Raw genomic sequence first — 17,706 nt, forward strand, 5'->3', positions numbered from 1 at the left:
TGAATTCCGTTGGGTCACATTTTAGGCAAACTTATGATTTTTTTTCTTTTTAAATTATTCTACTTGGAAAGACGTCCAAGCCCGCAGCCCACGCTACATATCTTCTTTTGCGGTCCCATGATTTTTTTTTTCTTTTAATCTCTTCTGGTGGGACCAAAAGGAGGCCGAATTAGGAAAACTGACCGCACACGCACAAAGGCGACATTATGATTTCATGTCACGTATCGGTTGGCCAAATAATAGTAAACCTCTTTTTTTTTTTTCACTTTTATCTCGAGCTTTAGACTTTTACAAACAAACAAGAAAAAAAGTTTCCTAAACCACCAAGAGCTTTAGACTTTGCTCAGTCGCTGTCAAAGAGGACTTAACACCCCCCCGCGGCGGCGTTGGGTGTTGGATTATAAATACGGGTTCAAATTTTATCTGTAATTTAAAAAAATTAAAAATAGCGTTAAAATATCTCTTTGATCTAATCAGGTCTGTATATCTGTTAGATCCTGATACAATACTCTTTAGGCTCTCTTTTCCATATAAATTAGGATAGAATAGGTTATATAATTATTATCGTTGTCGAAAAAAAAAAAAGAAAGATTTCCCTATCTAGTTTATTTAATTGACCAGTAGAATCCGTAGCAACTTTTGCGGATACTCTTATTTATTTTCCGCTGTTTATAAGTACTCATAATATAACTACCTGCTATATTACATGTTTTGCTGCTTAATACTTAATAGTAGGGTGAAGTGAAGTGAAGACCAAACCTTTAAGGAAGACAGCTTAATAGTAAGTAGCAGGAATTTTTTAAAACTTACTCCGTTTGGATTAGTTGTTTTTTGGTTTGTTTTTCAAAAACACTACTGTAGCATTTTGAATCTGAAAAATAAGTCCGTTTGGATTAGTTGTTTTTTGGGTTGTTTTTCAAAAACTATATGAAAAACTTTTACTGTAGATTTTTTTGGATTATTTTTAGAGGTATTTTTGAAACATATTTTTGAGTATTTTTAGAATATTATAATTTTTATATTTTTATATAAATATACATTTATGCATTTATAATACATTTATATTTACAAATGTATAGATGTATATTATTATAAATGTATAAATTATAAATGAATATTATATAAATGTATAAATGTATAAATTATAAATTATATATATTTATATAAATATACATTTATACATTTATAATACATTTATATATATATTTATAAATTAATATATTTATATATTCATATAAAAATATATAAATGTATTATATTATATATAATACATAATATAAATATATTTATAAATGTATAAGTGTATATTATTATAAGTGTATAAATTATAAATGAATATTATAAATATATTATAAATTATAAGTGTATATTATTATAAATGTATAAATTATAAATGAATATTATAAATGTATAAATTAATATATTATAAATATATATTAATATTATGTAGAAATGTATTTATATAATTAATATAAATGTATATATGTATTGATATTATGTATAAATGTAAAATTAATATTATGTATATTAATATAAATGTATAAATGTATAATATTATATGTAATACATTATATAAATGTAAATTTAAATGTATAAGTGTATATTATTTAAAATGTATAAATTATAAATAAATATTATATAAATGTATAAATTAATATATTGTAAATATATATTAATATTATGTAGAAATGTATTAATATAATTAATATAAATGTATACATGTATTAATATTATGTATAAATGTAAAATTAATATTATGTATATTAATATAAATGTATAAATGTATTATAAATGTATTATATTATATATTATACATAATATACATGTATATTATAAATATACATAAATATTTATATATTATGTATAAATGTACATTTATATAAATGTATAATATATTATATATTATATTATATATAATTTATATAACCTATAATATTTATGTAAATATATTATAAATATATTATAAATAAAATAAAATATTTATAATATGTATGTATAAATATATAATATTAGAAATGTATAATATATATAATATACATTATTATTAATATAATTTATGTATAATATACATAATTGAAATATACATATTAATATATATTATAAAACAAAATTGAATAAATATATTTATAAATTTATATATAAATAAATATATTTATATAAATATATAATATTTATTTCAATTTATATAATATATATAATATTATACATAATTGAAATAAATATATTTATATTAATACAATATATATACTATACATAATTGAAATATACATATTAAAATACATATTTGAAATATACATATTAAAATATATTAAAATACATAATTGAAATATACATATTAAAATACATAATTAAAATATACAAATTGAAATATACTTATTAAAATATACAAATTAAATATACATAATTGAAATATATTTGGAGTTGTTTTTGATATATTGCTTGGATATGGTGTTTTTGAAGTTGTTTTCGAAATACACATTTACTGTAGCATTTGGAATGTGAAAAACAGTTTTTCAAAAACAGGTGCAAAAACACTCAGTCCAAACGCAGCCACTAGTATTTTAATGCTCCTTAAAGAAAAGTAGAAAACGTGAAGATGTGGGGGGGGGGGGGGGGTTCCGAGTTCTGAGTTCTGCCCGACCGGCACTCTCTCAGCTCTCAGTATAAAATCCTATACGTTTCAACGCCGGTCCCACCGCCAAGTCTCCCTGAATGAACGGCTAGGATTTATTATTAGTTAAACAAACAGAGCAAAGAACGGTCAAAAATCGTCAAAGGGGGACGACTGTTTTGCAACAATCCTGTGGACTCACTTCTCCAATCCCACCACCTTTAACAAGGCAAGGCTGCTGATGAAATGAAAGCCTAAAACAATGGGCAGGCCGTCTTACTAGTTACTGCCAGCCCCCCTAATGTCTGTCTCGCGTCTGTCTACTGTCTAAAACCAGCTGCTGCTCTTCCCCCTGTATAGACTGCACGCTCCTTCCTTCCGCCCGTCCCGATCCATCTGCATCTCTCCTGGTATTGCACCCCCGGTAAAGCTCCTCTCTCTCTCTCTCTCTCTCTCTCTCTCTTTTTATCAATCTTTCTCTCTATAATGATGCTTTATAACACTGCCCAAAACTAGTTTCTGTTATTAAAGCACTTTCCTTCTAACACATTCTTGAGTATTCCTCCAAGTTTCACTTTACAAATTTGGTACTCTCTCTCTCTCTCTCTCTTTTTTTTTTTGAACTTCTAACATTTCATTATCAATCTTATTATTGTTAGCTTAACATTTAGATTTGGGATAAATGTATTTGTATTAGATCATGCGATTTTTGCTAAATTTGGATATTCAAGATTTCATTTTTTTTTGAAGTAGTTTAGAAATATATGTACAACTTTATTTAAGAAAAAAAGTAAGCTGAATGGAATCTGATGGTATGGCTGCCGGTGGAGGAATGTATTCAAATATGGGTTCAGGAATGCTAGGGCTGGAAATATCACTGCACCACCAATTACCCCAAGGGCAAACCACACAGAACCCACACCACATGCAGCCACAACCACCACAACAACAGCTTCAACCACCACCACCGCCATCACACCACCCAATGGTTGTCTTTGGCCATCACGAGGCCGACCAGCACCACCACCCCCAACACGCTCAGCTTTCTTCAAAACAAGCCTACCCTTTTTCTGCTAAGGCCAAGAACCAAGCTTTAGCACCCAGTGATGATGATGAGCCTGGGCTTGGCACTGAAAACAGTGCTGATACTGATGGGATGAGAAAAATATCTCCTTGGCAGAGAATGAAGTGGACTGATAATATGGTGAGGTTGTTGATAATGGTGGTATTTTACATCGGTGATGAGGTTGGCTCTGAAGGAAATGATCCTGCTGGGAAAAAGAAGGGGGCCGGTGGTGTTCTGCAGAAGAAGGGAAAGTGGAAATCAGTGTCGAGGGCGATGATGGAGAGAGGGTTCTTTGTGTCTCCACAGCAGTGTGAGGATAAGTTCAATGATTTGAATAAGAGGTACAAGAGGGTAAATGATATTCTTGGAAAGGGGACTGCTTGCAGAGTTGTGGAGAATCAGAGTTTGCTTGATACGATGGACCATTTGTCGGCCAAAATGAAGGAAGAAGTGAAGAAATTGTTGAGCTCTAAGCACTTGTTCTTCAGAGAAATGTGTGCTTATCATAATAGTTGTGGTCACGGTGGTACTGGCGGTGCTAGCAGCAGTGGAGCTGCTCAGCAGTCGACGGAGGTCGGAGGAGTAGAGCCATCATCACAGATGCAGCAGCAGCAAAGGTGTTTGCATACATCAGAAAATGCCTCTACTCCACCTAATCTAGCCAGGTGTGAGGTGGAGGGATCGAAAACGACTAAAGGGCGGAGTTTTGAAGAAGATAATGACGAGGATGACGACGATGACGACGACGATGACGAGTATGAGGATGATGTAGTTGAAGGTGGAGCAAGCGGTTATGAACACGGCCACCCCGAGGAAGATGATGACACCCCTGATGAAAGATGCTCGAGGAAGAGGCAGCGAAAAGGCATTTTTCTTCCCCCCTTGGTTCAGCAAATGAGCACTGAATTAATGAAAGTGCTGCAAGATGAAAGCAAGAATTCGGCAGAGAAAAGGCAGTGGATAAAAAATCGGCTGTTGCAATTGGAGGAGAGGCATGTAGGATTCCAAAGCGAAGCCTTTGAGCTTGAGAAGCAGAGATTAAAATGGGTGAAATTCAGTAGCAAGAAGGAAAGGGAAATGGAAAGGGACAAGCTTAGCAATGACAGATTAAGGTTAGAGAATGAAAGAATGATGCTTCTAATTCGACAGAAGGAGCTTGAGTTGCTTGATGTTTACCAACAGCAGCAGCAGCAGCATCAATCGTCAAGGAAGAGCGACCCTTCATCCATTACAGGATGAATTGTACAGTAGGTTAGACGAAACTGGGACAGAGTAGGTGGAAACCACCAATGGTGGTTGTAGACATATTCCAAAATTTCTTTTTAAAGATTTAGAAAGTCATATAGTCTTCTTGTAGTAATAGGAACTGAGAAGTAGTTAAACATTTGGAAGAATTCTCCAAAAATAATCCATCAGTTGCACGCTCAGTAGGTGGAAACCACCAATGGTTGTTGGAGACATATTCCAAAATTTCTTTTTAAAGATTTTTTTTTATTAAAGTCATAGTCTTCTTGTGGTAATAAGAACTGAGTAGTAGTTAACATTTGCAAGAAATCTGCAAAAATGATCCATCAGTTGCACGCCCAGTGGGACTCGAACCCACAATCGCCTGATTAGAAGTCAGACGCCTTATCCATTAGGCCATGGGCGCTCATTTGTTCAATGTAATTATACTCTGTATATTTTTACGATGCATAAATGATATAACCATATTTCAATTTATTATTCTCAAAGAATTGCAATTTTGGACTCAGCATGAGCGCTTTCAATTCCTAAAATTTGGAATGTTTAGGGCGTAAGCACTTTTAATTCCTAAATTTTGAAAGAAAGCAATGTTTTAATCCTTAAGTGCATTTAGTCTTGTTGCCTAATTTTTACTAATTGTTATTGAAATTCGGTCACATGCTGTTATATTCCAGCAATTAAATTTTTTAAAAGAATTTAAAATTTTGAAATTAATATTGTTGGCCAAAAAAGGACCAATTATTTATGTGCTGATCATGTGAGTTAATTTGAAATATACAAAAGTTCAATTGAAAAAAAAATTTAGGTAAAAAATAATTATTCACATGACCAGTATATGAATAATTAGTCATATATTATTATAAATTACAGCTAGCAACTTTATTTTATTTATTTTTTTAATTTTTTTAAAATTTTGTTGGTGCCACATAAATAGATTATGATAGTAATTGGTAAAAATCAATCATTAGAACTAAATGTGGATAAAAACTAAAACATTTAGGACCACATTTGGTTTTATCTAAATTTTAAGGACTTAGAGCTCTAATACCCCAACTAAAAATCATTCATTAGGACTAAAAGCTCTTCCTTCAAAAAAAAAAAAAAAAAAGGACTAAAAGCTCTACATTTGCGTGACTTGCACTCGTACCCTTTTTTTCTTATGTTGTTACATCCAACTACAACGCCTAGCTTAAGGTGGAACTTTTAATATGGAGAGGAAATTGTCTTCTTGAGAGTTTCATTAAATATAAGGCTTTTCAATGGAAACATTGAGGAATTTTATTGGACCACTTTTTTCTTTTTCCTTTGTGCAAGAGAAAAAGACAAGCGGGATTCAAAAGCTATGGAACCTAAATGGGGGGGCAGCACCAAGGGAGATAAGCAGAATTCCCGTACCGACAGTACCAAGTTTCCCCAACACACATTAGCCGCTTAGCCCTGAACCACTACCAATTGGTATCCTAGCAACCCAACTTCCACACAGTGCACACAGAACACGAATGTCTTGTTGGACATTAACCTCAGAAAGCATATAAATCCCAAACTATTTGGACCGTCAGCATTAGTGCCTTTTGAGTCGTGGAATTCTGAATAATTACACTCGTGCTGTCGTGCCACCGCCAACCACCATTTTGCGAAATTCCATGACGTTGAGGAATATATTGGCATGTCCACATTCCACAAGCACAAGAAAAGTCTCAAATTAGATATTGAATCCAAAAAGACACGACCTATGCTTAAAGCAAGTTGAAAACAACTGCGTTGCTATTTGAATTCGAGAATACATAAACTTCCCACCAAGAATTGACATGTATGCATGTTTTCGTGATGCAGTCTGCCAACTAAACCCCGAGGTATGAAATTCGAAGACAAGATATGGCCTGTCTTAAAACCACACAGCATAAACAACAACTAGCATCTAAGCTAGTCTTCAAGTTCAATAATCTTCACGACAGATGCATCTCCAACTTTTTGACAAACAACAACTCGGTCATGTGACTTTATGACTCCTGAAGCCTTTCCATGGTCAAGTGCAACCTTCAAAACTGACTCATTGGTAGCATTTGTTGACTCCGCCTGCAGAATGTGTGTAAAGCAAGAATTTACTAAAGTCCGTGGTCAAAGGATCACAAAAACCTATTGCTTCGAATAATAATAGCCTAATATTGATAGCCATAAGCGCATGATGAATTGCACATTAGTGGGAGAAATTGTACATTTAAGGCGATTAGAGTCTAGACTCTAGACATGCCCAGCACGGGCAAATACCTAAACCTAAAGTTGGGATTATTATGATTGTCAGCAGCATTTCTGGATGCAAAGAACAACAGAAACCTAGGATAGATGACTGAAGAACAAGAATAAAAGAGGAAATAGAATAACTACAGACTTTCCAGAATATTTCAACTATGAGAAAGCCATGGAGTACGCAATGCATCTGACTATAATCACAAGCCAAGTGCTGGTCATAACATCGCTAAACAGCAAATAGCAACCAGGACTCAGTATGGTAAAGAAAAAATGTCCATCAGAAGATCAAAATCAGAAAGGGCAAGCAAAAAGTCAATACTATCAGGAATTAGAAACAATTCTGCACGGAGGTAATGATAAAGGATTAGTTTCAGGAGTTAGAAATACGTTCCAATTTAGTTCACATCAAATCAGACAGGGAAGGAAAAGGTGAAGAAAGCAAAACTCACAGGATGTCGTGGATCAGCGAGCATAGGAAAGAGACCTCGGACAATGAGTGATTGCCTTGCCTAAAATGCAGAAATTGAAAATTACAAAAATTATTCCATCAGCCAGGTAGCCAAGCCACGAAACAACAGGGCAAGGAAAATGACAATTAACTTAAACTGAAAAAATATGTTGTAATGAAGAAGAAGAAAGAGACGAATAAACCCCTAAATGATGAAATCTCTGCCACACTGCCAACCATCAGGTTATTAGCGAGTCGGCATTCTTTTAATTTGCTTGACTATTATTTTGATACATAACCATAGTCCCGTTTACAAATGCATAAGAAAGGATCTTGGTTACATAAAGCAGAAGTGCATTGGCTGACCTTTTTTTTCTTGTGTTATATTTTAGACTTCAAATTTTCCCCTAGACTAATATTAACCATGAGTACATAGTAAGAGACATCACACTAAACCAATACCAATATCTACACCATAAAACCTCTCAATTATTTTTTTGTCAACATTTTCAAAGTTGCACATGCATTTGTGTTTTTCCCACTAGTCAATTTGAAATTAAAACCATTTTTAATTTGAAGTGCATTGGCTGACCTTTTTTTTCTTGTGTTATATTTTTAGACTTCAAATTTTCCCCTAGACTAATATTAACTAGAGGTGGCAATTTGGATTGAAATCCATTTATCCATCCATATAATCCATAATTAAATGGATTTGGATTATCCATTTATAGTATTGGTTTTAAATGGTTGATCAAAGTAAAACCATTAAATTAAATGGATTTATATGGATTATCCATAAAAACCATATATATCCATTTACTTAAAAACCAAATAAAAGAAATGAAAAGGAAATAACTAAAACCATATATTTCTTCACGTTATTGAGCAGCGAGTCATAGAGTGAGAGAGTCACCAGACTTAGACCCGCACACAAACAAAACGGGACCAACTAATTTAACCATATATTAACTGCACAGTCTGCACCCACACATGTATGTGTATTTACCTAATAATAACGATTAAAAAAAAAAAAAGAAAGTCCCAGTAAATATTTTGCACTACCAGTAATCTTAGCCACCTTTATTAGTTTCTCTTTGGTTTATCTTCATTGTTTATCCTTTCGTGCGGTGGATCATTATTATTATTAATTTTTCTCTTTTTCTACTTTTACACTTGTAATTATCAGATTAAAGACCTTGTCCTTCTCCTCTTCTTGGACTTGGACCAGTTTAGTAGTAGTAATAAATTGCAGTGCTTAATTGATATATCAGGCACTCAGGAAAGAAAATTAAGGTTGTTCTGGTTATTAACTTCACGTCTATCATAGACATTTTATTTTGGATCATTTGGAGATAAAAGCGTCTATAGAAATGTTAAAAAGATTATAATCTGTGGCTGGAGAAGAGTAAAGACTGAACAATTCTGAATTATATTGATGTATACTTACTTTATGGAATGAAAAATATAATATCTGACGAGTAATAAAGAATACATACACACACATATAAAATCTAAGTATTTTGTCCTTTTTCTCATTCATATACAACTAAAATTTACAAGTACACAAAAAAGTATCTTCATATTACAAGAAATGGTAATACAAAAAAAAATAACCAAAATATATAAATGGATTATAAATGGATAATTGGTTTTTATTTAATCCATTTAGATCCATCCATTTAGATCCATTTATTAAATGGATCTAAATGGATTGGATAAATTTCATCCACCATCCATTAAGTCAAAACCAATTATGAACCATTTATCCATATTGCCACCTCTAATATTAACCATGAATACATAGTAAGAGACATCACACTAAACCATTACCAACATCTACACCATAAAACCTCTCAATTATTTTTTTTGTCAACATTTTCAAAGTTGCACATGCATGTGTGTTTTTTTCCATTAGTCAATTTGAAATTAAAACCATTTTTACCCTGTACAAAGGTCAATCAGGACAAGTCAAAACCATCGCACCATGTATAAGTGAACAGTAGAAACTAAAACCATTTCACATATAGATACTTCCCATTCATCAGATGAATTGAGCTCAAGCATTTTTACTGCAAGTAAAAAGAGAAAGGTTTCTCAATAGCATACCTCAAATGCACCACTGAAACTCCACTTCAATTGATTTGTCTTAAGTCGAGGAATGACAACAGATAGTACCGGCATTGTTGGCCTGTACTTTGCTATTAATCTGCAATAACCAAAACAAAAGTTGAAAACCTGAGTACCAATACACAAAAAGTTGAAATATTCCCAAGATTAAAAAAAAAAACACAAATAGAATGAAAATTGTAACAGTACCTTGCAGCCCTTCCAGATGAAGTGAAACAAATGATAACAGATGCCTTGACTTTAATAGCTGCCCGTACCTGGGCAGAGAAATAGTTGTCAAAATCCATGTTTAAATGCATTCAAGTCGCTGAGGAATAATGAACAGGTGAGGTACAAAACTAGCAACAACAAAAAGAACATACTGCAGAGGAAGCAATTGATTCCAAGTGGGTCATGGGTTCTCCAACATACTTGACAGTCCTCTTGAAGTATAGATCTTGATTGAAAACCTTCTCGGCCTGCATCCAACATTATAAGATGGTGTAGTTACACAAGAAGTGACAACTTAAAAGCAAATTTGAAATAACAGAAAACAAAAATAAAAAGCAAAACTAGTTACCAACTAAATCACAACATATGCAGATTTATCAAACAAAAATTTCGAAATAGCTTTAGCATAACTAGCTATACAGCAGGTGATTCCGAAGACAGGCTCACAAAGAAGTTTCATTAAGATGCAAATTGTGCCAAAGTATAATCATAGAAGAAACCTTTTAGTTTGATAGCTTCAACAACAACTCAATATATTTCTGCAAGTACGTTGTACAATTTACAAGCTTCACATCCCAAATCTAGCATGACGCAACCACAAGACTGATTTTCAAAGCAAGACATTGAAGATATAAAAGGAATTGAAAAACTAAAACATATCTCACATACCACTTAACAAAGATACCTAACAAGATGATCTTTTAGCCAAAAACAAATCAAGATTTAAGCCAGGAAGATACGGCAATGAGTAATCACATCGTAGTAGCAATTGCCAGCCAACTTCTTTTGTCATAACATGTATTTCTCACACACACACACACACACACATTTATTTATTTATAAGTCCATATGCCATTAACTTTTACCTCTGCGCATATTTTGCCAACAATAGAAATAGTCTCAACGGGATATAATCCTCGTAGAGTCTCAGCACCGAGAAGAATTGCATCAGTTCCTGCAAATTAAAACATTAAAAAGAATGATGGAAACCTAGTCATTCAACTGTTAGAATGTTCAAAAAGGAATCAAATAAAAACCAGACCCATCCCTTTTATCACCCAAAACAAAACAAAAAGGAGATAAACATTGAGAAATACCATCTAATACAGCGTTTGCGACATCAGTTGCTTCAGCACGCGTAGGCCTCAGATTGTCAGTCATACTATCAACAACACGAGTTACTACAGCTGGCTTTCCAGCCATGTTACATTTATTGACAGCAGCTTTTTGAAACAGAAATACCTGCAGAATACATTAAGTCTGTAACTAAAGAACAGATTTGTGGAACAAAAGTTTGATCACATAACTCACTCAACCACTAGTCTTTTAGCAATTGGATGGTTAAAGCATATTTAAATTCCAGCAGCAAGAGCATCCACTCTAGAGCCAACTGTTTCTAATTTCTCCAAGCTTGTAGAATCAGTTTGTACTTGGACCCAAAACATTTTCCATTCAGTAATGTACAGTAAATTATATTTGACTTTGCAGTGTATGTTCTGATGAATTTGTGATTTAAAGCCAGTTAAATAGAATGTAGATTCAGATGTGCTTCTCTTTAATTTGCAAAACAACCACGATGCATTAAAAATCTCATTCTAGAGGAAATATAGATTTACCTTCTCTGGAGGAAGATCTATGCCCAGGTTCCCACGGGAGAGTATGATGCCATCTGCCTCTTGTAGAATCTCATCAAAATGAGTCAAACCCTACAGAGAAAAGAACAAAGAGGTCAAACCATTAAATTCATATCAAATTCCTAGTATTGAATGCAACATCAAGTCCTTGGGAAGCACAAGGTTCCTACCTCCACGTTTTCAATTTTTGCAAAGATTTGCGTCTGGCTCAAATCACCAAGCTTAGATAGGATTTCACGGGCCTAAATTTTAAGAAGAAAAAGAAAAAAACCTCTCAGTATCTGAACATCTAGATGAGTCAATCATGAGGAGAAAAACAAGTAATATCATAAAATATACTAAAATCTTATAAGACAAAACCCTTACTTCACGAACATCTTCCGCATGACGTGTATATGACAGTGAGAGAAAATCAATTTTGTTCTGGACACCCCATGTGCTTATAACCTGAATAAAATTGAAGAATGAGCCAAAAGACAGGTTTTGTATTCAAATTACCCGAGATTCTTTCAAAATGCTTCCAAATAAATAAATATTCAGCAAAAATGGGGAAGAGGATTCTTCAGAGATGGACAGATGCACAACCCAAAACATAAAGACCAACCATTGGAAGGCATAAGAAGAGAAAGTGAAAGCATAAAGCATGATGGGGTTTAATGACAAAGTACATTACTGCAATGACGTAATAATAGCATGATGGACTTCTCAGACTCACCTCCTTGTCCTTATCAGTGAGAGTTGGCAGATCAATTCGGATTTGAGAAGCATGAAGTGTGAATAGGGCCCCAGTAAGTGTTGCAGTGTTCTTTATCACACAAACTACATCATCACCATTCACTTTATCTACCTGCTCAATTGAAATAACACCTAGTCAGACATAAAAGGCACAAAGGCCTGGCCTCTTGTTGCTAGCCAACAGGAAAACAGGTGAGCTACAGGTAGATAAGAAAAACCAGAAAATGAGAAGAGAACAAAACATTAACAATAAATACATCATAAGAATGCTAAAACTACTACCAACTGAAGCGGCCTCATATAAAACAAGTCAAATCAGAAAGATAGCTTGAATTTAAAAGGCCTTATGCATACTTCCAGCCAAACAGAGGTTGTTTCACTTCCTGTGAACAAATACTGGCCAATGAAAATGGTGTCTCCCTTCTTCACAGCCTGCAAAACAAGATCACGGGTATAACTTTTCATAGATACTGGAAGCACAAAGCTCATAAATCATCAATTGATAGAAATTTAAACAAATAGTCCTGCTTTCCTAGTATGTTAACTTACTACACACAAAGTTTAAGCAAGCTCGTAATTTACTATAATAGGGTTTATGACAATGTATAACCATAATTTTCAATGGATATTGTGCCCCAACATTGAAAAACTTATCAATTTCCTTAGCAGCACCATTCATATACACCACATCACTCGAATTTGCCCACATTTTATCTAAAATATTAAGATAACTTTTTCATCTATTACCCATATTTCATGTGTTTGCAGACTCATTGAGCCAAATGACGAGGTCACAAGCAAACAAATTCCAAAACCAACACACAAATAATTTAAGAAGATCCTTGAAAAGTTTAAAAGGTAAAATGCACAAAATATCCAAGAAGCCATTACCAAATACAAATTGCTAACTAACTCAGTTCAGTACCTTCTTTTAAAGCACAATAAAAACCTTCCCAACTAGTGGGCATTCTCTTTATCCCTTTAATATGAGAAAGCAATCTGAGTTCCTAAAATATCAGCCTTAAGGTGCAAAGAACACCCACAACCTAGAAGAAACGAACATGATTCCCTACGCACTATATTGAACAGAGTTTATGGCCAAAGGTCAACAAACAGGAAGAAATACAAGCTCGCATGCATATGAACAGAAACAATTGTAACGTTATACAACTGAAAACAGCAGTCAAATCATACCATTTTGTCAAAGTCAAAGCACTCTATTCAAGTTCTGTACTACGTCTTGGAAATTTTTCCATTTAAAAGTTTTTCATAATGGTAAATAACTTCAAACATAGATTTGAATTTAACCAATGTAACTGATCCAAAGAAACTTGACAAAAAGGAAATGTCAACAAATGGAGTATAAGCATGAGTGATAGTGACCTAACCTTAGAAAGTCCAGCAAAGTTGATAGGCAACACTTCAGAAGTCGCTTCCTGACCTTGATCAGGTGTGAGAATAACGGTTGCATCTGCCTTAAGTGAAATAGCATTCTCGCTTTTATTGACAACCTGTAGTTCCGGACCCACGGTATCTAACATGACCTGTAAAAAAGATGTCAACTACCATAACCGCCTTTAACATCCTTCCGCCTTTAACATCTTTTGCCTACATATGCACATTAATTCCTGCATTTAACTGCTAGAGAAAAGACAAAACAGACATCTGCCTTTTTTTTGGGATGGTGGTGGGGGGTAAATAAAACATTCATCTGCTCATGCATGTCTAGAGCTGCATACATGCATAAGTTTTCGAATTTTGTGTAGAGACAAATCATACTATATTCTATCTCCCCTATAAATAAAAAAAAGGATAATGAAAATATCCCATAATTTTCAAGAAGAAACCAAAAAAAAACATTGAAAATCTTTAAGTTCTTAACACGGGCATGGAAAAGCAGTATGAAGTTCTTCAAGGCTTCAAGCCATACTTTAATCTCCCAATATCTTCATTCTATTTAGAAGCAAAAGAGGTAAGATTAAGGATAAGAACGAAAAAATGCAGAACCTAATGTCAAACTCAGAGACTCCATAATCTTTTGGCACCATAATCATTATTTTCCTGGCTTTTGACTCAAAACTCCAACTACATGCATTTCGCCATCATAAAGCAGCAAAAATCAAATCAACCCCCGATTGAAATTAAACAACCCCAAAATTAACAAATAACAATGTCATAAAAACAGAGAAAACTTACAGCACAGAGTTTTTTGGTCGTCTTGACGGCAGCCCTCAGGTTCTCCAAAGTTTCTTGGTGATAATCTTTGTCTCCCCATGAAAAATCAAATCTTGCCACTATAAATCACAGCACAGTCCAGTTAAAATTTGCATGGAATTCAAAAGGAAAAATATCCTTTACTAAAACAACCTGTTTTTCAATCATGCACAATTTCATATAGCCTGCAAGTTAAGTTGTTGCCTTGAGAAAAGTAATAATGATACGATCATAAAGACAGATAAAAAATAACACGCAAAAGCCGAAAATATTACCAGACATCCCAGCTTGAAGACAGCCAGAGATAACCTCAACGGATCGCGAACGTGGACCCAATGTTCCCACAATCTTCGTCATTGCTCGGTAAAAACTCTGCCCTCCAACAGAATACATAAATCATCAATATCAAAAAAACCAGCTTTATCAAAAAATCTATTCACCCTGTTCTCTTCAAAAGATTCAAAAAAAAAAAAAAAGGCATGCTAGATCTACAACGAAAACCGAAAAGAGAAAAGAGACTGACCGATTTGGATGGCTCAAGGATGGAGGCCATCCTTATGGGTTCCTCCAGTAACAAATGATTCGACACCATTTTTTTAAATTTGTTTGCTGCTCACAAGAATCCGCGACCGAGCCTTTTTTGATTTTTCAGTAGTTTCTGATGAAGAGAATGGGCTGTGTCCAGAAAGGGCGAATGTAGTAGTTCAATTCAAGTATTATGCGTGATGCCACTTTTTGTTCTTCTTCTGACTTTGAACGCTAGTGAAAGAGAAAGGCAGCCGGGGGAGGTAGAAGTCAGGAGGGGTTTCTTTTTCCCAAAGGAATTTTTCTGGCCCTGGCGGTTTTTACTTTTCTCGCTGTAAATACTAGAAGGTTTAGAATTCTGGGTGAATTTCTAGGTCCCGGAGTTACCGTTGCCTTCGTTCTCCCTTTTTTTTTTTTTTTTTTAACAGCACCCTTGTCTCCCTTTTTTTTTTTGGTGACATAGATAATTTTTATTCTACACTTGCTCCTACCTTACACTTACACTAAGAAGAAGAGATCAATGAGAAATCTAGATGGAACTGAACTAGACGAATGCCTCTACGGTCGCTGGAAATTTTTTCTAAGAAATCTTAGAGACAAAAGTAAGTTAAGAGATTTGATCCATTGACCTACACCCAATGAGAGCTTTAAACCTCTCCCTCATGGCCAACTAATGATTTAATAGCACCCTTGTCTTCTTTGGACTCGTTTGGGTTGTGATGATTTATTAAAAAAATATTTATTAAGTACTTCAATGCTTATAAATATATTATTTGAAGGTATAGTTCAATGAATATTTATTGTATTGGATAATGTGTAATCTAAAACTGTTAAAAGGATTTATCTCTTTATTCAGTTCATAATATAGGATAAAATAATTAAATTTGATGTTTTATTTTTTTAAGTATCAAAGTTATTCTAAAAGTACCAAATTTGAATTTTTTTGCTAAAAGTGCTTTTGATACCAAATTTCTACTATTAAATTTATGAGATGATATTCACCAAATATTTTAAAAGTATTTTTGAGCACTTAAAAGGTGTTTTTTATCAAAAGCACTACAACTCCAAACGAGACTTGTTTGGGATGTGGTAAGTATAGATCGCATGGTAGGTGTCCTGTTTGACTATTTGGAAAAATATTGCACAAAAAAAAAGGTTTTTTGAAAAATATTAAATGGTCACCCCAAATCAGTCATTGCCACAACAACTTCATTTTTCTTTTATTGTTAAAATTATCCTTCCAATCAACTGTCATAGTCTTGAGTTAAAATTAACCTAATAGAGTAGTATATGAAAGGGTAATATGGACCAGACATTAAGGATTTATTGGTATTAGTAGATCATAGCTATATAATATAATGCTTTATCCAAATATCACACAAATTTGGCTAGTAAATATTTTTTCAAAAATAAAAAAAGCTAGTAAGAATATTATCGAAAAACAATGGGGTTCAAAGCCTCCCATTCCGACTTTCTCCTTGTAAAATTTAGAATTGTTCTTGGGGAGAAAAAAGGTGACCACCTAATTATATTAGCAAGCAGGCGACCACCCACCTGTTTAAAATGATGCTAGGCTTTATTCGGAGACCGTTTGGTTCGCACCCAAAACTCGAAATTGGTATTGGCAGCCCATACAAAACTTTTTCATAAATTTTTTGCTTTGACCCGTTAAGAAATGAAACAAACGAACTATCGTCACGTTTTTTTTTTTAAGTTGTCTCTTCTTGTTGCATTTACTAGTTGTCTTTATCTCCGACTTGCTTTAACACATTCATTGCCTTTTCCATGTATGACACTTCCTTCATAATCCGCCGGTACGACGGTTGGTACCGGAGATGAGAAATAAAGAATCTCCAAGGTGGACAAACCAACTTTCCCTCGGACTGTCGGACACCATTCACGGAAGAATGTTTTTGTGAGGTGAGAAATAAAGAATTCAAATCTTACTTCTCGTCATTTTATCGTTAAAATATGATTTTTCTAAATTTATATGTGATTTGATTTGATGGTAGTTCAATCATTAGGAGTATGATAGAAGTTGCTGATTGACAAAAAAATTTTTTTTTGCCGGGGCTGTTAGATAATTCATGGGCCATCCCTTACATCATTTGGAAGGCCAAAAAAAAAAAGAATTAATCACATTCTACATCTTTACAATAATAAAGTCTGCGTAAATAGTTAATTTGGTATTAATTTTATGTGTTTTCAAATTTAACTTAATATCTATTATCTATTAATCCTTATCCATACATTATACAAATGAGAGTGTCATTGTGTAGTGTAAGCATACAATAATGTCATTCTTTAAAATTTCTAATATACCCTTAATAATAAGGGCAAATTTGTCTCAATTGCAAATACTTATTTGAATCAGAAAATAATTATCTATTCAGTTATTAACTAACTTCAACTCCCTCATGCTAACTTTCAACTCCCGCACATTCTTCTTTATTCCATCATCTTCGTTTTTGTGTATGATTATCTACATCATAATAGAATTTAATTCATAAAATTCATTAAAAAAAAACTTCTTAAAGATATAATTGTGATAATTTTTTTTATTAATTACACACACGTTAGAGTGTGGCTTGAGAACAAGTTTTTATAATAGCGGAGTACCATTATAAAAAAAAAAACTCAA

The 17,706-nt window shown here is 33.4% G+C and overlaps 2 protein-coding genes and 1 non-coding gene across 3 annotated transcripts; 1 reads left to right on the forward strand and 2 right to left on the reverse strand.

The window, feature by feature from the left end:
* The first annotated feature begins 2,901 nt into the window (after positions 1–2,901).
* Positions 2,902–5,137, forward strand: LOC140009350 (uncharacterized). The gene has a single exon (XM_072054553.1). The coding sequence runs from the start codon at positions 3,411–3,413 to the stop codon at positions 4,914–4,916; it is 1,506 nt and encodes a 501-aa protein (XP_071910654.1). The 5' UTR covers positions 2,902–3,410; the 3' UTR covers positions 4,917–5,137.
* A 118-nt stretch (positions 5,138–5,255) lies between these two features.
* On the reverse strand, positions 5,256–5,328 carry TRNAR-UCU (transfer RNA arginine (anticodon UCU)). The gene has a single exon. It is a non-coding gene; the product is annotated as a tRNA-Arg (tRNA).
* A 1,269-nt stretch (positions 5,329–6,597) lies between these two features.
* On the reverse strand, positions 6,598–15,343 carry LOC113695717 (pyruvate kinase 1, cytosolic). Its single transcript, XM_027214856.2, has 16 exons — positions 15,064–15,343; positions 14,816–14,912; positions 14,523–14,620; positions 13,715–13,870; positions 12,681–12,758; positions 12,307–12,438; positions 11,958–12,038; positions 11,762–11,833; positions 11,574–11,663; positions 11,055–11,199; positions 10,824–10,912; positions 10,110–10,205; positions 9,937–10,004; positions 9,727–9,826; positions 7,622–7,681; positions 6,598–6,998 (listed from the first exon to the last, which is right to left on the reverse strand). Exons 1-16 carry the CDS (start codon positions 15,130–15,132, stop codon positions 6,846–6,848), a joined length of 1,584 nt encoding a protein of 527 aa, XP_027070657.2. The 5' UTR covers positions 15,133–15,343; the 3' UTR covers positions 6,598–6,845.
* Between the last annotated feature and the right edge of the window lie 2,363 nt (positions 15,344–17,706).

Source organism: Coffea arabica, chromosome 6e (genome assembly GCF_036785885.1).
Source record: "Coffea arabica cultivar ET-39 chromosome 6e, Coffea Arabica ET-39 HiFi, whole genome shotgun sequence".
Taxonomy (NCBI): Eukaryota; Viridiplantae; Streptophyta; class Magnoliopsida; order Gentianales; family Rubiaceae; genus Coffea; species Coffea arabica.